Here is a 26778-nt window from a genome sequence, read left to right on the forward strand (position 1 = left end):
TATCAGGAATTACAAATAATACTAATACTTCAGTCTGCTATTACCGATGCTTATGTTCGCTTGTACACAAGTAGTGTTATTTTGTTTATACGTATTTTTATATGTAGAAAAGGAAATAGAGATAAGAGATAAACGAAAACCAAATAGAACAGATATCTACTATATAGAAAGCAGTTGTCTGTGTGTATTGTGTTTGTATGTCCAGCTAAAATAGAAAAGTAAAAAACAAACACCCACAAAGTTTGGATATTCTTGATCAGCATTGCCCTGAATGAATAGTATCTAAAATTTAGAAAAATAATTTATTCTAGGAGTCAACTGGGCGGTTTTTCTGTACTAGTTCAGAAAGAAAATGCCAAATCATTGCTTGAAGAATTGATTATATAAAGAAGGAATGCCTGTGTGTATGTCCAGATAGATAGATAGATAGATAGATAGAGAGAGAGAGAGAGATAGAGAGAGAGAGAGAGAGATAGAGAGAGAGAGAGATGCATTAAGGAGGGAAAGATAGAGATGTATATAGAGAGGTTACGATATAGAAGAATTAGTAGAAATACCGCATAGTGCTACTAGTCACAGATTATAAAACGCATGTAAATAGTAAGTATATCGGCTTCTTATTTTATTGAGGGCTTATTCATGATTAGAGCCACAACCAGAAAGCAAAGTACATTCATAGAGAAAATACATGTGGAGAGAGAGAAGCAAAAAGTGGGCAATAAAGATCGTGGCGGAGTGAAATAGACACACATTGTGTATTATAATTATATTGCGGATTTGTGCAAATAAATGAAGTGATAGGGTTTCCTTTACCGAAATTGGACTCTTTCCTGAAGAATTTCCTATGAATCCTTTTCACATGTGCCAACTCTTTTTCAGAACCAAATCTGAACTTCTTCATTCGGTTGGCTGCTTCCAGGAATAGCAGTGGTGCGACAACCTCATGTTTGTCGAGAAAAATGCGAAAGTCTTGGCGGTAACGACGAGACCGGAAGATTTCTTCCAAACATCTGAAGAGACCAAGAAAGATAATTTTAATCAAAGCAATTTGAAAATGAAAATACTAATCACGATATATATATATATATATATATATATATATATATATATATATATATATATATATATATATATATATATATATACATACATACTATGTACAGACACACACACACACACACACACACACACACACACACACACACACACACATATAGTAGATTCAAAATAAACACTCAGCAATATTTATCCATATATACATTTCAGATTCAGAAAACCACTTTATTTTCAAAATTATATTTAAGTAAAGTTTAAGAATATATGACTTTCCTACTTTTACATTAAATGGATCTGATATTGTTAAAAGGACATTCAATGGCAAGATTGAGAAAGATTATTGAGTATTTATTTATGGAGCTTCGTTTAATATTTGAATACTACCTACATATAGTGTTTGAAAACTTAAACCCTAATATTAACCATAGAATTTTGAACCTCTTCTACAACCTCAACATTTTTAGACATTTTTTTTTAAAGACCAAATTTATTACACAGCCACAACATTACAAACAACAAAAAAATTAAAAAGAGAAACATTATTTGGTTTACACCACCATTTTCACTTAACATATATAAGTACTGTGTTCTTAAACCTTCAGATATCTAGTTGTATGTAGATCATAACTTCCCAACACACTATAATTTACACATTCTCTTCAATAGAAATTAAATTAATGTTAGCTTTTCATCAAGTATAAAATCACATCCAACTCTATGCTTTCGTGTTCATATAATCCTAATCAATGTAAAGTGAAAATCGTTGTGAATGAGGTAAGCAGTTAACCTAATATTCCAATCCAAAGGAAGATTTACATTAGGATGACGTTAGGCAAAGTTAGACAATGCTTCTAGGCGCATACTGCACACTTAAAACATTAGAATGAGTGCTCAGCTATTGCTGGGGATTGTAAAACCTAAATGACAAAGGTGTTTCAATAATGAAGTGTTTAGGAGCACCTAAGGAACATATATACCCATTTCCAATTTATAACCTAAAAACAGAAATTTAAAAGCTATCACTTCATTGCCAACTACATATCTGAACGTTTTTTTATGATTTTTTAGAAAACCACGGTTGCAATAAGCCATCATTGTGATGTTGAATCTGCTTGTTTTCTGAGCTCGAAACTGATTGCTACAACTTCTTTTCCGACTGGGCCAATCAGAGGTCATCTCCCAGGCGAGCTGAGCACAGATATAAAGGTTAACACATGATCTACTTCCACTTTTCTGGCCAGGAGACCAAATCGAGCTGACTCATTCCACGGCAATTCTTTCACCCCAATCTTTTATAACCCCTCATACACATACATGGTCCTGACTTCAACACTTGTGTACGGTATGCATTCTTCATGTATGAACTCTTTTCTCTTCAAACAGAACTTTTTAACCTCTTGTCTTCGTCTCTACTTTAGACATCTTTCTTTCCTTTACTTTCTTTTTTTGGAGGGGGACGGACTACGTTTATCAAGTTTGGATGTCACTTTAGGAAGAGAATTAACGAGTAAACGGTGAAACAACAGAGGAACTTAGGTAGGTTTAATTATATAAAAAGAACTTATTTACATTAAACTTGAGGTGTGTGTTGAAAAAAAAATGGTAGCGAAAGAGGAAAAGAACGGGGAAAAAAGAGGATAGTGGATTCAATAAGTTGGTAATTAACTTTTGCCCGGGTGGAGAATATTGGCACAAGGACGAAATAAAAAAATAAATAAATAAAAAAAAAATAGATAGAGAGAGAAGTAAGATCGAACTCGAAAAATTATGGTAATTAGTCTTCCTTTCTAACCATTAGGCCAAAGAAGATAGTGAATTCAATGAATTAGTAATTAAGTTAAGAATCATAGGAGTCGCCACGCATGTGCAAAAATGAACGTTGCTTTTAAATCTGGCCGGGGGGCTAGGTAAGGTTCCTGCTTTTTGTCGTGGTATTTATTTACTTTCCTATGAAAGCAAATTAGACACAAGGTCGTTTAAAAAAAAGAATTTTCTCAGTATGAAGGGTTTACCCTACCAATGTAGGACCAACCGATGACGAATTAACTTAAGTGAAGCATCAGAAATCCAGGCCCAAAGGCCAAGAAATACTTTGCTGCTTTTTCAAACAGTTTTGCTTTGTACAAAAAGCCAAACAAAGACCCGAGACGATGCCACGGTGGGAATTTTGTTTAACTCGATCAAAAAAAAAAAAAAAAAACACGATAGAAACGGTGTCAGTTTGTGAATCTAAAATATTATGAATTATAGCCCGGGGAGTATATGAAAACTTCTTGCGGAATCGAACCAACGCGAGAACCCCAGCCAAAAAGCTCGTGCCCATTTTGCCTTTTATACATTAGACTAGCCTGGGTGCCCGGTGTTTAAAGGTGTTTAAAGGTGTGTGTTGAGCAAAGAAAAAAAGGTGGTAGTAGGCAAAGGAGGAAAAGAACATGAAAAAAAAACAAAAAACGTGACGTATTTTCTGTTGCGCCTATCGCCAAACCGCCACTGACGAATGTTTAAATTAAGGCTAGTCAATCGAAAAGAGGGGATGAATTTCGGAAATATCGGCGAAAAAAGCGACCCCTCCCTGTAGTAAAATGCCCAGTTGAGGATGAAGGAGTTAATGTTTTTAGCTAAATTTTCGATATTTGTAGTCCAAAGGGTCGAGCTTCAAAACAATATCAATCTCGTGAAAATCCGTCGCCTTTGTCCAACGTTTTAGGCAGACATACATACATAAATACATATACAGACAGACAGGCAGACAGACAGGTGAGATTTATATTATAGATTAATGAAAACAATTCAATAAAGTTGCTTTAAACAATAGATATGGGCGTTCATCTCTTTTTTTCTAAATGCGACACATATTTTAAACGTTGTTTATGGCGGTTGTTATTATTGTCTTTGTTTTATGTCTTTGTCTCACGTATTTACTTATACGAGAGAACCTATGATTTTGTCAGTTTTTATTTCAACTTCTAGTGAAAACACATAATTCGATTTTTATTTATGATTTTCTAATTTTCTTATTTTTTGCAAACAAATTCGTAAATATGACTATTATTTGATGATATGTTGGAAATTTGACAATTACATCATGCCTCCCATTGTATTTGTTTTGGACCAATCAAACTCGCTGATTGTTTTTGCTGCGGGGTTCGTCTTAGCGGGCTTTTTGCATTGCGTGCCTCTTCTTTTTCAATTCCACTCAAGCAGCCGTACAAGAAGGATGGAACCCAGTTCCACAAGATACAACCATGATAAAGGACTGGAACTACAACTCTCAAAATGAGGATCATTGCGTGCCTCTTCCTATTCGTCTCCTTGAAACTTTTACTAAATGATTAGGCTCAATAATCATTGCTTAAGTCCGCCTGAGACTTTTAGGTCTGAATTGCCGACCTGTTATCAAGGACCTTTCCTTCTATGAACATTAATTATGAACTTCTGTAATATCGTCTCAATGCGAGAATTGAATCAAAAAATTCCCCCCCCCAAAAAACTGAAAAATGGGAAAAATGGAACCCAATATTATTTTTACATATTTTGATGTAAACAATGAAAACCACGGGATATTTAAAATTATCTCAAAAATCAAAATAATTGATAGATTTTTACAAATTTATTTTAAAAACGCCGAACTATGCATAAACTGAAATAAAATAATATACGACAAAATTCTCATATTTTGCACCGTTCAGTGCGATCTTATCAGAAATTTTCTTTTGGGGGATTGACATCTTTTTTTCTTTTTTGCATATTAAAATATATTTGAATGATAAAATATATTTAATGTGGCCGATTGATATGATTTTCATCGATTTTTCTGTATTTTTTGTATTGACTTGTTAACATCTAAGAGTTACTTCCCTTGGATAGTAATAAAGATATAACTAACTCAAGATAATTACAAAAAAAAAAAATCAAATTAAATGCAAACAAACAATCAAAAAAGTTAATATCTTATATGTTTGGTTCATTACTTATTATCTGACCTAGTACAAATTATTCCAAGTTTTAGTTCAAAAAGTAAAATAAAGTATTTTTTAAATTTAATTTAATGTGTCTCATTTTTGTGAGAAGAGTTCGTAAATAGCATTTTGAATGCATAAGTACTCCTTATTTTCCATCTACAAAATGTCCGCACTCTGACTAAGCAATAACATTTTTCTTATGCCGAAAACTCCCCAAAACTCAGCTGAAAAATGGTTGGACAAAAAGAAAAAAAACAAAAAAAAACAAAAAAACAAACAAAAAACAAACAAACAATGAAACAAAAACAATCTCTTTTCTCGGGTTGATCACTTTGGGGGGGGGTTACGTTTTTCATACTTCTACGAACCTGGGTTAAACGAATTGTTATACTTACTCAGGAGGATACTTTGGACGTTCGATTCCCATTTGTCTGGTAATTCCGCTATATTTAACCAAACACTATGTAATGCTGAAAAAGAAACAAAGCATATTTCAAATAGAATAAACATATATAGAGTTTTGTAGTGTGGTCTTTAGTAGGGCCATATTGGATGACGATTGTGTCTTTGCATAGTAAATGAAGGATATATCTATACATCTATATATATATAAATGTAACTCTTGGTTCGTTCGCAATTAATTGCCTAAAATACCACTGGACGGATGGCTTCCACGTTTTGGTATAATATGTTTACTATATCCATGTGTGTTTTTATATATTTCTTTTTAATTATAACATTATACTTAATTTTTCTATGATAAATAGGTGGTTTTCTTTGTACCGATAGGCCATTTTTTTTTTATTTATTACCGCTTCCTGTCACGTGAGCAGTGTTCCCAATTTAGCGGTTTTCCTGCTAGATCTGGAGATTTCGTTTGCAATCTAGCGGGGAATTCTAGAAAATCTGGAGATATTTCGCACCCACACACCCGCAATTTTAGATTAAAAAATAAAGAAAAGCGCTTGAAAATACTTTAAAACATAAAATAAACTCACTCATGTAAGTAAAAAAAAGTAGCATTTATTGCCTTTGGTAACAATTATTTATTGATTATTTGTTTTTTTTCACCTTTTTTTCGGCTAACCATTCTTAAATCTCTCTATAAAATCGATTTTTCCAAGTACATTTTAGGTGGGGGGGCATTCCAACCTCCGAAGTTTAGTTTGAAATACGATCTAATCAACCTCGCTTAATTTAGAAGTATTTAGTCGAAAATTGTAAAAAGCAAGAAACAACAACAACAAAAAAAAAACACTTATACCAATACAGTAGAATTTAATTATCTACCAACCTAAATACTTTTAACATGCTAAAACAAAGTTTTTTTGTTTTTTTATTTTTCTAATTTCAAAATATGTTGCACCATTATTGTGATGTTTTGTTTGCAGTATATTTAAATTTAACTTTTATTATAAAAAGTTTGAGTTTATGATTTGTTTCCTGCAAAAAAAAAAAAATACCCTCTCTGAGAAAACAGGTAAAACTAGCTGATAAAATATATAAGCCTTCTGGGGAGCTAACCGCTTCAATATAATTCCACAAACATATAGTGAGAAAACACGGAACATTTTATATATTGAATATACTATATTTATAATTTTTTTATGGTAGGAAGTTAAAATATGGAGTTTTTTTTTGGGGTGGGGTGAGTTAGCGATTTTTGAAAAAATTAAATATTTTAATATATTATTTATTGACCTTTTCTCTTCAATTTGTGATATATAAAACTTTGGTGAGTAAATTAATTATTTACTTTTAATAGACACTTGAAAATGGGGCGGGGCGGGGCGTGAATAAAAAAAAAACGTTTGTCTAAAATATTATATTCAGTTTATTGGAAAGAGCATAAAATTTCACATTGATCCTGAAAATATCGTAAAAATAGAATCGATAGAAAAATTTTGATAAATTTTTAAAGTTTAAAAATTGAAAAATATTGAGTTCGTAAAATTCATTACTGTTTGAAAAAAAAAATTCTATTACTTTTAAAACAACTTTAATAGTTTATTTTGGAAGTATAACCCATAAAGAAAACAAATAACCCACTTTAAAAAGAGAAATTACGAGTTTTTTCAAAAATTCCTACAAAAATTCTGATACATCTACTAGATTGGAGTGTTTATTTGTTGCAAACGTACCCGACAACCTATAAATGTCGACATTTCCAATGTGAATGGTAAGCTGGAATTATGTAAAAAATAACAAAAAGATATATCTTACTGACTTTTTCGTTTAAAAATGGAATTATTTCCCTTTCGTTATTAACTTTTTTTTTCTTTTTTTTCCTAAATATTTTGTGTTTTATATACATAAAGTACAATTGTTGAATGTTACTGTTTTGATTATATTCGTTTGGGGGGGGGGCACAATTAAAAATTAAGAAAGATTAAAACGGAGCGAAATTTAAATTTCCGTTCCATTTTTACTACAACCGTAAAACAGCGCATACTCAGCAAGTTTTATCGTAATTTATAAGCATAATGTTGAAACACTAAATCAACATTTTATTTATTTTTTTGCATAATCAATGATGGAAGTACTTTTCTGTTTATTTTCTGAACATCTGTTAAAAAAAATAATAATTTGTACATTCTCTTGAAAAAATGAATCAAATTCTCTACTTTCACATAACTATTTACAGTGTTCATGTAAAGCATTCATCTGTTCTTTTTATAATAAAAATTCCGTTTTCAAAGAAAAACGTTTACTGACAAATTTCTTTTAAAAAAAAAAAAGTGCAAGTTTTCCTGAAAAAACAACTTTCACCTAACAATTTATGGTAAAAAATTAATCTTTTTTGAGGAGAAAAAATAACAACTTTTATTGATTAAAAAAATTGCAAAAAATAGAAGGGTCACCATTTAGGAAGTGCAAAAAAAAAAACAAAAAAAAAACAGCGTTTTATAAATAAAATTTGAGACAAACGAAATATTACAGTATTTTTATATTTTCAATTTTATTAGCAGTTAAAAGTTATTTTCAAACAGCAAATGTTCATAGTGCCAACACGTCTTTGGAAAAGAAAGTTGAGTTAATAGTCACAAGTCCAAATGTGAATAATATGCGTATAGAAGTTTCTAAGTTCACGTTGGTTTATTACTGTCACATAGATGTGTTTGTTTAGGGGTTTGAAACAATTTTTATTAGTTGAAAATACTTTGAGTCCTGTGGAAACTTATTAACTTATTAAGTGACGAAGAAAGCAAATCGAAACGAAACAGAGAAAAAAAAGAGAGTATGCGTAGATTCCATGACCAAAGCTTCTTTCTTAGAACTGCACGCCTGTGGAATTGTCTTCCATTTTCCTGCTTTCTGGCTGACTGCAATATGGTTGTCTTCAAGTCTAACATAAACAAGTTCTTGATGAGCCGTTCCATATAAGTTAACAAATTTACTGAATTGATTACTATATTGTCCAATTTCTACTGTACACTCTTAAACCCTTATCCTCGAGTGGCCTCTTGGCCTTGATAATGTGGTGATGCCTGTGTAAATAGAGAGTTGCAATATATCGATACTTTACTACTACTACTACTACTACTTCTACTAATAATAATAATAAAAGAAGTAGAACAAGAAACAACATTGCCATCTATTATTATTATTAACTACAAGAATGCTTCTCATCTAAGCATTGCTAATTGAGTGCTTAAGGGTGCACAAAAGCATCAACCTTATACAAAGAAACCAAGGAAAACATCGAGACCGAAATTCACACTTGACAAAAATAACACACACACACACACACACACACACACACACACACACACACACACACACACACACGAAATGGTCATGAAAGGCCAAGGATGAAGAATACCAACCGGAGGTCCACTGGAAGTGTCCAGAGAGTACTGGAATTTTTGGATGATTTATTGCCGCTCAAATTCAATGATGAACGGCTGTTGCGATGAAGATTGTTGAATTATCTGCCCTATTCCTTTTTGTGTTCCATCTCTTTTGAATCATTGATCGAGTGGTCTCCATCAATTCGCTTCCTATTCCAGTAGCATTTTTCCAAGATCTGCAGACTTGTGGAATTCCCTTCCTGCTGACTGCTGACTATAACCTTCGTCTTTTCAATACTAAGGTCAATAGGTATTTTTGTCTTTGCGATAATCATATTTCATTCTTGTTAGTTTTTTTTATATCAAGTGGCTTCATGCCTTGTCTGGAGCGATTTCCATAATGAAAATAAAACAAAATAATTTGCAACGGTTATCGAAAGAAACGTGGAGTGTCGGAAATCTGAGGAGATTTGCTGTCACATAGACACCAGGAACACCAGTGTCTATTTCAGTAAACAATGGCTTACAATAACTTGTGTTGCAATACTGTGTACATATTTGCAAACAAAAAGGTAAAAGGAAAAACCTATTCGAAAAATAAATAAAAATACAAGAAAAGCTGATGAAAACATTCAGAATCTTCAACATTTGTACACTACTAGAGATGAAAAGGGAGAAAATTTGAAACAGCAATCGCAATGAAACTATCCAACCAAAAAGAGATGGTGTGTGGGGGAGGGGGGGATAACAACCAACGAATGCTGTTTTTCATATTGACTTTCAATTGTAAAAAATTTCCAGTTGGCAGTTTCCTTCAGCAGAAACAAAAATATACACTCAAGAATTATCGCGTATAAAAAGACAAACACATAGCTGTCTTCCTCTTTTCCATTTTTTTCTTTTATTATCGACGCACATCAGAACGACCCTCAAAACACAAGAGGAACAAACTACACAACACCGACAGCACATACACATATAAGTTCACAGAAACTACACTATATATATATATATATATATATATATATATATATATATATATATATATACTATAAATTTGTTTTTCTTTTGTGTGTATTGGTATTCATATAAAAAAAAACCCTCTTTTCTTTTTATTTAAAAAGAAAATACAATTTTCTTATATATGGGTTGTGGAATTTCATTCACTAGCAAAAGATCTAGCTAATTTGCATATTCTTTTAAACATTCATTTTAATTAATTCCCTATTAGTTTTTTCGGTTTTCTTATGGGATGATCATCTTTAGTTAACTATTACGTGTAATTATATTCATGCAGATATTCTACATGATTTATACTTGCATAATATTTGCGTAAAAAGTTTACACTAAACACAAAATTTATGTATACGTATATATTTTTGTTTAATCTATAAAAGTGAACGTGTCTGTGTGTCTGTGTGTCTGTGTGTGTACATTTTCCTACGCAATAACTCAGTCAATTTTAAGTTTAAAGACTCGAAATTTGATATAAAGGGTACTGAGATTTGGGAAAATCTATGTAATTCGTGTTCGGCCAGAAATTTGGCTGTTAAGGCGTCAAAGTTCAACGATTTGACCTTTGAGAACTCTACCAAACTCCTCCGCCAATTTTGGGTCTAAGCACTTGAAATTTTAGATATAGGTTCCTTGGACATGGATAATAATAATAATAATAATAATAATAATAATAACTTCATTTGAGCCCAAAACAATAAATTTTAAGGGGTCATAATAGGGGTCAAAGTTAAAAAAATTGACCGGGCAACGCCGGGCTGAAATGCTAGTGTATATATATATATATATATATATATATATATATATATATAATTTGAGGTTGCTATTTTTCAAAAGTAGGGTAACCAATGAAATATAATGAGGTTAATACAAGAGTGCTCAATACAGAAGTTGATCAAGTTACATTTTCAATTTGTCTTTACATAAGCAGTAATTTGTTGCTACACAGTCATGAGCATGTTTCAGTCTTCTAGTGTTTAGTAACTAGAGACCTCTTCAATTCATCTTTTGAATTCCGCTTTCGTAAATAAGTTTACTTCAAACTGGACCCTTTCAACCACCCGCTACCTGTCTTTCCTGTGTGGACAGACGCCACGCTAGACGATCTGAAAATCACCCCTGCTCAGGTGCATGCTATCATAAAAAACCTTGACACTTCAAAAGCATGTGGACCTGAACTCATTCCAGCTGTGCTATCAAAAAAGTGCTCAGCCGAAGTAGCTCCAGTCCTCTCCAAATTCTACAACAAATGCCTTAATGAATCTTGCTTTTCTGCCTGCTGGAAAACTGCTTCTGTGGTACCAGTATTCAAAAATTCTGGCAAAGAACTGACCCATTAAATTATCGCCCCATTAGCCTCTTCCCACTTTTTGGCAAAATATTTGAGACCTTAATTAACTATGCTCTAGTCCATCACCTTATAGATTCTAAACTTCTGACTGACCAACAATATGGATTAGATAAGCCTGTTCCACAGTAGACATCCTAACTGTAATCTCTGAACATATGTACCATTCACTGGACAAAGCGGTGAAGGGCAGAGCGGTAGCTCTAGATATATCTAAGGCTTTTGACAGGGTATGGCATGAGGGTCTCCTCAGGAAAATAAGATCATACAGTATCACTGGTAGAATACTTAACATAATTAAATCCTTCTTAGATAAGTGAAAAATCCAGGTTGTCCTCGACGGTCATACATCTAAACAATATGATATAAATGCGGGAGTGCCCCAGGTGTCTATCCTTGGACCTCTGTTATTCCTAATATTCATTAATGACCTCCCTGACAAAATTGCCTCTGAGATGGGTTTATATGCTGATGACACCACACTCTATAGCAGGCACGACAGGAAAACAAATGAACACATATCTAAAGAAATGGCAGAAATACTAGAGGATGACCGCCAATCTGTAGTGGAATGAGGACAAAAATGGATGGTCACGTTCAGTGCTGCCAAGACTTGTTTCCTCAATAATTACAAGAAACCTTCTCTACCACCAATAGCAATGGCCAACGACTCTTTAACTGAGAATACATCTTTCAAACTCCTTGGCCTAACGTTCACAGGAAACATGAGTTGAAACAATTACATTGAAAGCATTGCCAGGGCCGCTGCGAAGAAGGTAGGCTCTCTCTACTGTGCTAGAAAGCTACTAACACCCAAAAGTATCCTGTACCTCTATAAGGCCACCATTCGCCCATGTATGGAGTATTGCTGTCATATTTGGGCTGGTGCATCTGCTACTAGTCTCTCGCTCCTAGACAAGGTTCAAAGGAGAGTCGCCAATCTGATAGGCCCTGAACTGGCATCTAAGCTTCAGCCTCTGTCCCATCGACGAAATGTTGCATCCCTCTGCCTGTTCTACAAGTATTTTAATGGTGAATGCTCTGACGAACTGTAAGCACTTGTGCTCCCACGACGTAAACATGCTCGACAAACCTGACAAGCAGCTAAATCCCACCCCCACACAGTAGAGATCCCTAGATATAAAAGATCTTTCTACTCCAGTAGTTTCTTCCCTAGAACTGCTAGACTTTGGAATTCCATTCCAGGTCCCTGCTTCCCCAACTGTACTGACGTGCAGAAGTTCAAGTGTAATGTGAACCGACATCTTGCTACCCAAATCCCTACATAGTACCCCAGTAGTTGTTGCCCCTGATAGTAGCCCTCTACACCAAAGTGGCAATGTGCCTTGTTTGGGGTAAAAATGTAATAAAAAAAAATGAAAAAAAAAGCGTTTGTTGCCTGAAGAGGTCTCTAGTTACTAAATACTAGAAAACCGAAACATGCTCATGACTGTGTAGCAATAAATTACTGCTTATGTAAAGACAAATTGAATATATATATATATATATATATATATATATATATATATATATATATATATATATATATATTAGATACGGGCTATAGTGGCGGAAAAAATAGGGGCATTTTTTTGCAGGTTTTCGACTACTTTTTTTTTTTCTTGTATTTGAAAGATTAAAGCCTAAAGTTAATTTCCAAAAGGGGGAAAAAATGTACACATGAAAAAAAAATTATAATGAAAAATGTTTTCACAGCGACATTCGGAAGCTGACAAATTTTGCTAAATTTTGAAGTTAAATAAATTCATTGTAAAAATCCCTTAAAAGATAAATATTAGTTTTCTGGATCTATTTCAAAGGTAATTAGTAAAGTCCTAAGATATTCAATTAAATAATAAAAACAAAACAAAACAAAAAAAAAACACACTTTGTTTGTACAAAAAAATGGCTTAATTAGCCCCTAAAAGTGAGAGATTATAGCTTCGCACAAGGGGGCGGGGGACAAAGAAAAAACAAAAAAAACAAAAACAAAAAAAAAACGAAGTCGTCTAAGAATGCATTCTATAAAAGCCCAAAATGTCAGAAAGCTGTCTGAAAATGACGTCAGGTACTTGGAAGGAGCTAAAAAGTGCTGGTTTTCTTTTTTCCCAGCCGTACATCCATACATTGCCATCGTGAACGTTTGTATAATTTTTACCATTTTTTAATTTATGTATATTTCTGTGTTCCTGCTTTTAAATTATTTTTTTATTCTTAAAGATTATATAAAAATTATGTTACGCTGAAAGTTCCGGGTTCATTCAAGATGGGAAACTATCAGAATCTTACATATAAAAATTATGCGAAACATGTAATCTAAAAAAGGGTAGAAATATCTTTTGCAATTATACTTTTTTTGCGTGAAAATATTAAATAAACAATGCTTAATTAAATAATATTATCGGTAGTTCGAGAAATTAATTTTTCTTCGAGTTATATCAAATTCATTAATACGGACTTTTTGTAAATTAATTTTTCTTTTTTTTTTCATGTTACAGTTTACGATGATAAATTCATTTTTTTTTTTTACTACTGAAAATCATAAACCATTTAATAAAGGTATTTTTTTTAAAAACAAAATAATACATTTCCACTAAGATTCAAATAAAATAATGGGTTCATGATATTCCGTGATCATTATTTGCTAAATACTGAAAATTTCATTAAAATTGGTTAATTTCCTGATTTTTTTGTGAATTTTTAAGTAAAGGGAGGGGTCAAAATGTTTATACATTTTGAGCATCGGCTATTCATTTTGCACATACCTAATATATATATAATGGAAATTGCCCCACACAAGAAGAAGGTAAAAAAATCAGCCAACTATGTGTTATATGGATAGATTCCAACCTACAGAACAGCAATTTCTTTCTTTGTCAGAAACACCGCTCATAGGATGTGAAGACTAGAGAACAAAATAAGGAAATCGAGAACTACGAGGTTGCCAAAATTCACTTTCGTATTATTTGGATTCTTCAGATTCTCATCCTGAGTGTTATTTTCACAACGTTTCAGTCGATGTAACCTACGACCTTTTTCAAGTCTATCTGGAACTCGGGGATGTTTCTGTCGAACTCGGAAACTTAACAGAATTTCGAACGGAACCCTTTATTTACTTCACAGGGGTAGCATGCTCTCGTTCTGTCAGCCATGACTGGATAGAGGTTTTAAGTAATTCGCACAGTTACCCGAAGAATACAAATAATATGAATAAACAGTCGGTTGAATAAAACCCACTTAATAGACGAATCGTCAAGCATTTTGTTTCTTCCTTTTTATTTTAAATTCATATCTCGTCGGACTTTTTATCTTTTACCATTTTATTGTAATTTTAGGTATGAATGATATGCTATCTTGTGGTGATGCATTTACCAGAGAGAAATCTATTTTCCTTACGCTATATGTCGGACCTATATTTTAGGGGCGTATATATATATATATATATATATATATATATGTATATATATATATATATTTTTTTTTTTGTAAATAAAATATAATTATCTACAGACACGTGTTAAGAGAAATAATTCTCTCTCTTGCATTTAGACAAATGCATCACTGTAAGATAATCGATAGTCAACTGTTGTTATCTGCAATAAATAAAAAAAATAAATAAATACAAAAAATAAAATAATAATAAGAAGAAAAAGCATAAACATTAAAGAGCGATAAAATATTCCATTTATAAGATGGGAATTCCGTGACTTAACGGTAAAACTTGACTGCTGCTTCTGCAGTCGATGTTTCGAATCTTGCCAAAAATATTTTATTCACACGCACACACACACACACACGCACGAACGCGCACGAACACGTATATATCTACATATATGAAGTGGTAGCGTTCGTGTGTGTGTGTGTGTGTGTGTGTGTGTGTGTGTGTGTGTGTGTGTGTGTGTGTGTGTGTGTCTGTGTGTACAACTCCCCATGGTCATAGAAATATATAAATCCGTTATAGGCTATTTCTTGCAAAGGAGATCATACATTCAATTTCATGCGAAATTTCTATATATAGTATTTTTCAAACAGAATCTGCACTGAATAAGTTACCTCATTTGCATATTACATTAAAAATCCATTTTAATGATTAGCTCGATCTTATTAATTAATTTATTTCCTGTAATAGAATAGTTTCAATTGTACTATTTATAAATATTATTTAAAATTAATTTATTTAGTTTATTTTTAATTCAATTTATATTTGGTTTAATTTATTTTTAATTACTAATAAAGCAGTTGCGTTATAAACAGGAAGTCTCATATAAAACTATGAGAGTTATTGATCTTTAAGCTAATACTCTCAAAGGGAGTAACTCTTATAGTTTAATTGTTTGAAATCCGGAAGTAATTTTTTATTTAAACCCTGAGAGTTACATTTTTAATTTAATTATTTTGCGTTTAAAATCGAAGGTAATTTCTTAAAATTTATTTTCAACTATTTGAACTTTTAAGAAACGTTTTTTTTGTTTTTTTTTTGCTGCGGTGACCTTTCTGTTTTAAAACGATGTATTTAGTAATTTTCTTTTAATAAAGAAATTTAGGGGTTTCTTTCTTTAGAACAAAAGGTAAAACATACGTTCGAAGCAAAAGCAGAAATTTGCTACGACCATGTACTTCAAAGCTTTTTTTAAACATTCTTTACGAAAAAAGTGATTAACAAACTTCAAACTTCGTATATGGCCTAAACAAATACGAACAATTTCATAAATGATGAATTTATGACGTCTACTTCAAAATAAATAACTTTTTTTATATTTTAAACGCAGCGGCGTTTAAAATATAAAAAAAATTTAGTCGAGAAGGATTTCTCATTTACTGACCAAGAATAGAACAGCAGAAGTGTAGTATCAGAACAGATACTACACTTTTCAAGATATGGTCTGTTTACAATTAAGTTTTAAGTATTGAATGTGTTAGGTAAAATTTTTGAGATCAAATTTACTTCCATGAAAAATTTACTATATGGCATCAAAAGTTAATCTTCATCTTTGATAAAAATGTGTTTGTGATACAAAACAAATTTTAACAATTATGTTTCTTTGTAATTGTTTCAATTTTTATGTGTAACAATATCAGTGTCAACTTTGATATAACCTATTTGCTTTAAAGTTCATGGTTGGATTTCAGTCACTTCAAGAGGAAGTTAAAAATTTTAACCACCCTAGACAATACTCTTACAACATTCACTTACTGGAAGGGTGCCCAAGAAGCTGGTACCCGAATGTACAGCAAAGTCCAGGAAATCTTTGCTATTATATTATATATTACTAGCAAAAGTACCCATCGTTGACTGGGTTCAAAAACACCTACAGAAAATGGACTCTGATTTATGAAAGTATGATAGGTTATGAAAAGGAAGGGTTGTAAATTTGGGTTGAATTTGGGGGTATCAAAACCAAAGCAAAATATGATGAAAGTAAAAATAAAATAGATAAACCCCATAATTTATTATACCATACCTGTTCACACTGAAACACTTATCACAATATTCTGTGGATCTATATTAAAAAACCTTTGTTAAACTTTGGGACATATTTTCATTCTATGGAGATCAGGTGCGAACGAACACCCCATAATTTTATTATACCATATTTCTTCAAACTGAAACATAATTATCAAAGTATACTTACGCAAATAGATATGAAAAGTCTTTATTAAAGTTTGTGCTTATTTCCATTCTATGGAGGCCAGGCGTGAACGCAGACCCAACAATTTTATTATACCATCCCTATTTAAATTAAAACATACTTATCAAAGTATTATTATGTACATCTATATCAAAAACACTTGTAAACGTTTTTTTTTTAATTAAAAAATTTTTTATTTCCATACTTTGTGGACCAGGAGCGAACGCAGACCCCACAATTTTAATGAACCACCGTTCTGCCAGATCAAACATACCCATTGCTGTGTCTTGATACATTTTCTATCATTATATGTAATCAGTTTTTTAAAATAGTTAACCATATAGGAGCCTATTCGTGACCACACTTGTGTAATCAGTCTTTTGAAAAACTTTGACTCATCTTCTTGGCACATCTCCAAATTCATCCTCGAGCACTCGACGCGTTCTCGCTTCTGGAATGGTGTGAGCAACCTGGGAATCCATCTGGCAGACACCTTATGCATATGCAATTGGTCATGAATGATAGTTTCCACAGACCCTGTACTAATCTTGACATCTTGGGCTATTTGGTGAATAGTAATGCGCCGATCTTCCAAAATGGCAGCCTCAACTTGACGGACAGATGCCTCATCAATGGCAGAAGGGGGGCGACCAAGTCTGGAAGCTGTTTCCAGAGACTTCCGGCCATGTTTGAATTCACGATGACAGCGTTTTACAAGGTCATATGATGGGGCATTATCACCATAAGTTTCTTTCATTTCATCAAAAGTCTTTTGTGGTGTGTGTCCTTTCAAATACAAAAACCGGATCACTTCTCGACATTCAACAGGATCCATTTCACACCTGACTCAGTTCAAACACCTGCAAAACAGAAACCACAATTAGTTCAGAGCTGTAATTTGCCACATAACCCATAGAGATATAAATCATTGAACATGCAGAATTTCAGCTATATCAGACAACTGGAAGTGAGTCAGGTGCATTACTTATTGCACGCCCCTCGTAGGTTAATAAAAGTCTCGAACGAGGCTGTTAACATTGACGCTGTTGAGTGTAAGGCTGCTCTAAGGCGTGGTTCGGATGGGTACATTCGAAAAGTAAATAACCTGGAAGTGCACACCCTCGTTTCGACGCAGAAAATCTGTGAGTGGTTTTGGGAGCATCTATCGGAGTGCTTCACCCAACTATCCAGACTCAGGGTTGAAGAGTTTGGCAGCTATTTGGCCGACCCGCCCTGCCTAATGGCGGCTCGAGCAGCTTGAGCAGCTTAAGCGGCTCGAGCAGCATGAGGTCATTACTGAACATGAACATGAGGCCATTACTGCGTTGAAGCAGGTCGGATGCAACAAGTTCCCGGGGCTTGATATTCTACCCTACAAATTCTACTTTAGGCTGTCGCCCATGTTGGTCCCTATTCTGAAGGATATGCTCAACCATTGGTTTGTTCAGGGCAGGTGACCAAGGGAGTGATCACATTGCTGAGGAAAGGTCAATGGTATGGTAGTGAGGAAGATTTAGACGATTTCAGGCCCTTGACTCTGCTAAACACAGAGTTAAAGATTTTGGCCAAGGTTCTTGTGAATCATTTGCAGGTTGTCATCACTGACTTGATCGAACCAGACCAGAGCTATGTTGTGAAGGGGAGATCGATTCAGGACAATCTTCATTTGATCTGCACGATCATAGAGAGGACAGAAGACGAGGCCAAGGCCGTGCTGATCAGTTTGGATCAGTCCAAGGCTTTCGATAGGGTGGACCATCGGTTCCTGGGATCTGTGCTGGAGGCTGCCGGTTTTAATTCGGACTTACACAAGTGGACTTTATACTATATGATAGGCTGAAGGCGGCGGTGCAGATCAACGGTAAGCTTTTGTACGTTCTGGCATTGGAATCCCTCCTTCGCAAGTTAAGGGACGAGGCGACTACACCAGTCCTGTGCAGGATAGCTCTCTCTGGAGGCACACGAGCCAGGGTTTCTGTGTTCGCCGACGACGTCAGCGTGTTCATGTCTTGCCCCACTGACATCCAAACGGTCACTGAGGTGCTCGCTCGATGCGAAGAAGTTACAGGGGCCATCTTCAATCACAGTAAGTCGGTGGGTCTGCGGTTGGGTGCCTGGACCGGAGTAAATTCACTTCCGGGCATCTTCAGTTGGACTGACGGCCTGGTCCGGATCCTCAGTGTGTGGTTCGGACCAGGTCTCCAGCTGAAGAAAAACTGGTTGGAAGTAGAGACCAAGGTCGAATCGTCTGTCAAGACTTGGATTCAAAGTGAATTGTCCTTGAAGGGTCGAGCAGAGGTGTTTGCTACATACGTCTTTTCGCTCATCCTTTACCATCTGTCTGTACTTCCCCTCCCTGCAGAACAACGAATCAGCTTACAGGAGCACCTCGACTCACTCTTGTGGAACGAGGGTAAGCATTATGTTTGCTGAGAGGTTTGTGTTTGAAATCTGAGCGAGTGAGGTTTGGGACTGTCCGATCTCCTGTGTCACAAGTATGCAGAGAGGTTGGCCTTCCTGAACTGTCGCTGTATGTAGACGTTCCATGGGTCACTGTGGTTGGAAGCTCATTTTCCAATCTCATATCCGACCCCTTGGTCGAAGCTCGGCGGAGACCGAGGGGGGAACAAAAATTCTACGCTGAATGCTGGTCCGCACTTAGAGCGTTGCCGGGGACCAGTGTCCTCGAACAGTCTAGGAACAGGCTTTATCAGGAGCTAGTAGAGAGTAGCACAAAGGAACTGCTAGTGAGGCAGATGGGGATGTCGTTAGAGGAGGTCCGCTCCCAGTGGAGTTGGGCACTGGGACAGGACTTTCTTACCAACTCGGAATTTTCCCTCACCTGGCGACTTGTCCGGAACGCACTGCCCCTCTTGACGAACTCAACATGTACAAAGAAAAGACCCAGGTCTATTGCCTGCGCTGTGATGAAGTCATAATGGAAATGGCCGGTCATGCTTTTTTCCACTGCAGCAGGCTTAAGTAAAGATCAGATGCGATTGGAAGGGGTTGCCTCGAGTGGTCTTTGACAGTTAGCAATAGAAAATTAAAGAGACTCTTGACTGGTGGTACAATGAGATCCTGTCCTTGATTGTTTGTTTTCACACTAGAGAACCTTCCGAGGCTACCCTACCACTACCCCCCCCCCCCTCTTTTGTTTTGTTACCCCTAGTCAACCCTTACTCAGAGGTCGCCCTCTACCACCCCCACTTCCCCCTTTTGATTTTTGATGCTGTATTTATTTCTTCCCCCAATACCCGATAAGAATCCACCCTAATCCCCCACTAGGGATTTCGTTATTTGTTTTCGGTGCCCCGGAAAACAGTAGGTGATCTAACTACTTAGATTAGCTCAGGGAGGGACCTTACTAACAACGCACTTGGCAATTTTTACCTGAACATATTTTCTAGGTTGTTTTCCCCACTCCCCAACATCAACTATTTGATACCAAATTTTTCCTTTTATTTTTCCAATAAATTGAACTTTTTTGCACACACACACACACACACACACACACACACACACACACACACACACACAGAAATTGTAAATATATGCTTTTTGCAAAAACGCTGGGGATTCATTAATTAGTTTAGATTCCACAGAGAGAGAGAGAGAGAGAGAGAGAGAGAGAGAGAGAGAGAGAGAGAGAGGTATTGTGGTAAATGTTGCCAGTCAAGAATAAGTCGCCAAAGACTCCATATTTACTTTAGATACAAAGACTCTGCAACATCCCCCTCCCAGATTTTATAGGGCTTGTGCCTAAGTTTGTTTACATGTGTAACTTTTTGCTTTTATTTTTTGAATTTTTTCTTAATTTAATTGTAAAATATTTTCATGCGAAATAAACTATATATACGGGATCAAAGTGTAGTATCTGTTCCGGCAGATACTGCAAGCAAAGACCATATGTGGGGGCAACTCTATGTATAAGACCATTGCCCTTGTGGCGATTAGTTATTGGTTAATGTAGGGGAAACCCTTCATACCAATTGTCACTATCCAGCTCCCTTACTCCCCAAAGAGCTGGTCCCCATTTTCCTTTCACTCTCCACATTAAAAAACGGCCTTGTGCCTAATTTGCTCAGTGGGAAAGCAAATAAATACCCTGTTGTTCTTGGCCTTCGAGCCGAGATCAAGGTGTAGTATCTGTTCTGCAGATGCTGCACTTAAGGTAATTTGTCCTGGTCAATGTAGGGGAAACCCTCTACACTGGGACAATTATTACTTTTGGTCCCAACCAGAGTGCTCTCTTTTGCCTTTTTTTCGGGGAGCTGGTTTAACCCCGCATTAAAAACGACCTTGTATCACATTTTGCTTTGGTAGGAAAGCAAGTAAATACTAATAGAAAAGAGGGTTTTTAATATGAATATCAATACACACACAAGAAAAACGAATTTATAGGAGTTTATATATATATATATAAAAGTGAAAGTGTCTGTGTGTATGTGTACATTTCCATACACAATATCTCTGTCAATTTTCAGTCTACAGACTCGAAATTTGATATACAGGGTACTGAGATTTGGGAAAATCTTTGTAATCGGTTTTCGGACAGAAATTTGGCTATTAAGGGGTCAAAGTTTAACAATTTGACCTTTAAAAACTCTACCAAACTCCTCCGACAATTTTTGGTCTAAACACTTGAAATTTTAGATTAATATAGGTTCCTTGGACATGGATCTAACTTAATAACTTGATTTGAGCCCAAAACAATAAATGTTAAGGGGTCATAATAGGGGTCAAAGTTTTAAAAAATTTTACCTCTGCGGTCTCTACCAAATTACTCAGACAATTTTGGTCTAAACATTTGAAATTTTACATAAAGGGTATTCAGAGATAGGGCAAGCTTTTTAATCGGTTTGGGTCGAAAATTTGAGCTACTAATATATAAATGTACATATGTATGTGTGCATGTATATAAATGTACATATGTATGTGTGCATGTATATAAATGTACATATGTATGTGTGCATGTCTGCCTAAAACTTTCGACAGAGACAACAGATTTTCACAAGATTAGTATCGCTTTGAAGCTCGACCCTTCAGACAACAAACACCAAAAAAATTGGCGAAAAACATTAATTTTTTTCGCCAATATTTTCGAAAGTCATCCCCTCTTTTCAATTGTCTAGCCTTAATTTAAACCTACGTCACTCCCGGTTTGGTCGTAACAGCAAAGACTCACGTTTTTTTCACATTCTTTTCCTCCTTCGTGATATGGGTTCGAGCCTGCCTTCCTACTACCACATGTTTTTTTTTTTTTTTGCTCAACACACACCTCCAAACACTTGGGCAACGCCGGGCATCCATGCTAGTATATATATATATATATATATATATATATATATATATATATACAATTAATCAAGCAAACAGTTAATAAAACATGTTAAAAAACACTTTGAAAAAGAGTTAAAAACATATTTAATCTGAAAAGGAAACACTTGATAAGTGGATAGTCCTTAATCCGTGGAGTTTCGAAGAAATACTTTCCTTCTCATCAGAAGGTAGGAATTAGCAAAATGCGGGATCGGATTTTGCATACAAAAGTATTTGATGAAACAAGTAAGTCAAAGATCTTACTTGATAACAAAAAGTGAAGCAGAGGGAATATGGGGAAGAAAAAGGTGATTAGACGTGAATGAATATATATATATATATATATATATATATATATATATATATATATATATATCTGTCAAGACCAAAATAACTGCCCAGCAGTGAAAGTTCACTGCTGGACTTCTATGACGTGGTCATTAGATCGCGCACCTGTCAATTTAACTTTTTAAAGCAGAAGAGACTAAATAATTTGTTAAAACCTTTGTTTATCTTTTCAAACTGCAATTAATAATTAATCTTCGTTATAAGTTTGTCAGGTTTTAAGATTTACAGTTTAATGATTAATATTCTATCTGGCAAGTTCATTTGAAATAGAGCATAAATAGACCTGAAAATGTTGTCAACACGTTACTACTTATAAAAGAACATGCTTGTCCAAGTAGCAAGCTATATCACGTGATGACCATTTTCTTTTCAAAAATGAAAACGCTGAATTTTATTTCAAGCAAAATCAATTCTTATTTGCAGTCACGAAGAACGTGTTATAGCAGTTAAGTTATGAATTTGTAATATTTTTCTTTTCTAGATGCAAGTGCTAATATTATATTTATTTCAATTTTTAATCTTTATCTTTATTTCATTGTTTTATTAATTCTGTAAATGGTTTTCTCATGCAAAAATATGCCGATTCTATCTGGCAAGTTCATTTGGAATGTATATTGTTTTATTTTTTCATAATAGATTTTTCTTGTCCATAAATGTTGTTGATATTTTCCAAGTTGTTAGCATAAACAGATTAGGCAATTGTATTCATTTTCAGTTCGTGAGAGGGGAATCTTTTGCCATACCTGCCCTTAAACACGCTAAATGGACTTATATAAGTACAATACTTAAAACTTTTTTTTAATGGAGAGTAGACGCTGCATTGTGGATGCCCCGTTACTCTCGCTTCTCTTTATTTGTCACTCAGTCCTCATATTTTAATGAGTGATTTTTCTGACAAAGGGAGAAGAAAAAGCTGAATTCTAGGTTGGCAGTATTTTGCATGAGCAGCCGCCAGAGATGTCAGAAATTTTCTGTTTCTAAGTCTATCCTTGTAGCCATGTTACTAGTAAGGGTGCTGGAGGTAAACGTTTTATCTGGGCTGACGTTACCACCTGATGGTCAGGGACCCGAACCTTGGATTAACCACTAAGGAGGCTGTCTTAGCAAGTGCAAAGTACTGGGGCAGCTGTATTGCCATTTGGTGAATGGATTCTGGACCATGCAGTAGCTTCTGGTGGGGCCTCTCGATGCCATATTAGTGGGTAATTGTTACGGCTTTACCTTTTTATGTGACACAAAAAAAATATTTCTTTATTTCGATTTCTCTCTTACTTTTCCTCTCTGCCCTGCTTCAAGCAAGTCTGTCGACCTAGTCCACAAATCCCAAAACGCCATCATGAAAAGTTTCAATAAAAAACACACGATTAAATCGGATCTCCAACTTCTAACGTAGACCCCCACTACCATGTCTCCTTCTCTAACATCAGGGGTCTACATTCTAACTTTCCAGAGGTCGAAACCCAATTACAGGAGACTAAACCGGACATATTATTTCTAAGCGAAGCTGGCATTGGACAGACTATCCCTAGATGAGTTTGTAATTAAAGGATACTCTAATTTAACTTCCAAATATGGCCCCCAAGATCGCCATGGGCATGGAATATGTGCCTATATAAAAGATGGTTTTCCATGTGGTAGGGACATCTTTAGAGAAGATCTTAACTTACTCTATATGTGTTTCTAGGTTGCACTTGCTCAAACTACTGCATTTATATTTACTCTCTATCGCCCTCACAACAGCGGAGTTATTATCTTTAAAAGCATATCTGAGAAAATTGACCACGTCCTATCTGCTTATCCTTCAGCTAATATTCACGTATGTGGGGACTTCAATGTTCACAATGTGGAATGGTTAACTCACTTAAACAAGACCGATGATGAGGGGAGGTTCTGTCATGATTTCTCCATTGCTTATGACTTCACTCAGATTGTTCACGAACCCACCTGTGTACCTGATATTGATAGCCAGTATGCAAATCTCCTTTTTCTTACAACTTGCCCCAAACTGTGTTCAGCTTCCGTTCTGTCTCCACTTGGATCTTCCGACCACTCTGTTGTATCAGTTAAGATAAAAATGAAATGTAATAATCCCCAGATGTACCTCTCCATCGTACTGTATATCGATACTCTATGGCTGACTGGGATAGCTTGCGTACATTTATATCAGATCTACCTCTGCATTCCATGTTTAAAAAGGATGTGTCCTCTATAGTATCAGACCTGACGGAATGGTTAATTGTAGGTATATACCGTTTCATACTCTCAAAAAAATTCCAGCAAAAACCTAACAGCCAGCCGTGGTTCTCTCCAGAATGTGCTGCTGCCATTGCCCACAGAAATCACTTTTTCCATTGTTTCCAATATAATATATGTACTGAGACTAAAGCCACTTTCAGGACTGCCAGCAACCACTGAAAAAAGTAATAAAGAATGCAAGAGAGTTGTATGCTCAGTCCGTCAAGTCCAAAGTAGCTGAGCAGCGGCTTGGTTCCCACCAGTTTTGGCAAATAGCAAACAGAATCCTGAACTATCATCAATGAACCTGAGGTAAAGTCGTCAGCATCAGACAAAGCTAAACTCTTTGCCAAGAACTTTGCAGCTAAATCTACCCTTTGCAATCAAGACCGCCAACCTCCAATATTGACTCCTGTATCAGAAAACACGCTATGTGATATACAAATATCTGTACGTGATGTTGCCAAGCTAATCAAAAATCTTGATTCCAGTAAAGCAACTGGCTCTGACGGTATTCCAATTATAGTACTCAAAAAAACTTCAACCAGAACTAACACACATCCTTACAAAACTGTTTAAATGTTGTCTTAAGGAAAATTGCTTCTCATCACCCTGGAAAATCTTATCAGTATGCCCTGTATTTAGGAATTCAGGTGATCGCTCATCTCCCTCTCAGTACAGGCCAATAAGTCTCCCGTGGGTCATGAATAAGTTGCTGTGTTAAATAGGGAAGTAATCAACCATCCCAGCAAAAGTAACGTTCTTAGTGACACACAATATGGTTTCCATTCTGCTAGATCTACAGCAGATGTGCTTACAGTTATATCTCATAGGATTAGCAAATCTCTCAACGGAGGCTACCTTTCTAGAGCAATTGCTCTTGACATATGATAGGGTATAGCATAAAGGTTTACTTCACAAGATCTCCAGCAGTATAGCTGGAAATGTTTTCTCAACTATCAAATCATTTCTTTCTGATAGGTTCATAAGAGTAGTGGTTGATGAGCAGAAATCACAAGTTCTCAGTATTAATGCTGGAGTTCCTCAGGGGTCAATCCTGGGCCCAACTCTTTTCCTGATCCACATTAATGATCTTCCAAATCACATTCTTACATCATTGGTAGACATTTATGCTGATCACACTACTATGGTAGCACATCTAAGACTGTAAACGACCAAGTTCTCTCTGATTCTCTCTCCTCTGATCTTGAGCAAGTTATACAATGGGGAAAGAGGTGGCTTGTTACTTTTAATGCATCTAAAACCAAGCTTCTATCTTTACATCATCAACGCGCTGATCCCCATCTGGCATCAATTGAAATGAATGGCTCTCGTCTTGAGGAGGCCTCATGTTTTTTTTTTTTTTTTTTTTTTACATAGGCATCACCACTTATCATGGCCAAGAAGCCACTCAACGATAAGGGTCAAAGAGTGTACAGTAGAAATTGGACAATATAGTAATCATTAGTAATGAAAATTTGGTAAATTTGATAACTTATATAGAACGGCTCATCAAGAACTTATTTATGTTAGACTTGAACACAACTATATTGTAGTCAGCCAGAAAGCAGGAAAACGGAAGACAATTCCACAGGCGTGCAGTTCTAAGAAAGAAGCTTTGTTCATGAAATCTACATTTAGGTTTAGGCACAGATAAAGAGTGGGGGGAATTATTGATAGTGTGTACAACTAGACGAGTGTTTCTTGTGAAAGTTTGGAGAGGGGGGACCATAGATTGAAGCTCATTTGAACACCTTCCATGAAAATAACGATACATCAGAGACAAACTCGCAACATCTCTTCTGTGAGATAGAGGTTGCAAGGAAGAGAAAAGGACATCTCCTACGAGGCTACGAAGTCTATTTTGAACTCTATCAAGGCAGGACAAGTCCTTTCTAGCAGCTCCTCCCCAGATGTGGCAACAATATTCAATCCCTGGACGCACCTGGCTCTTATATAGATAGAGAATAGCATCAGCAGTGAGATATTTACCGGATCGATAGAAAGATCCTACCATTTTTCCAGCGGCCTTGGCAACAGATTTGATGTACGTGTTCCATTTAAGATCAAGA

General features: G+C 35.2%; 1 protein-coding gene across 2 annotated transcripts in view; it reads right to left on the reverse strand.

The window, feature by feature from the left end:
• The window catches only part of LOC145258288 (uncharacterized), a 109113-nt gene that overhangs the window by 78862 nt on the left and 3473 nt on the right, over window positions 1-26778 (reverse strand). For both annotated transcript variants that reach the window (XM_080116298.1, XM_080116299.1), the window contains exons 2-3: window positions 5414-5488; window positions 814-1010 (exon numbers count right to left, since the gene is read on the reverse strand). In XM_080116298.1, coding sequence (XP_079972424.1) covers window positions 814-1010; window positions 5414-5445 — 229 coding nt within the window. In that variant the 5' untranslated portion in view covers window positions 5446-5488. The remainder of the gene's footprint in view (window positions 1-813; window positions 1011-5413; window positions 5489-26778) is intronic.

This window comes from Euprymna scolopes, chromosome 33 (assembly GCF_053919585.1).
Source record: "Euprymna scolopes isolate OS-2025 chromosome 33, ASM5391958v1, whole genome shotgun sequence".
In the NCBI taxonomy this organism is placed as follows: domain Eukaryota; kingdom Metazoa; phylum Mollusca; class Cephalopoda; order Sepiida; family Sepiolidae; genus Euprymna; species Euprymna scolopes.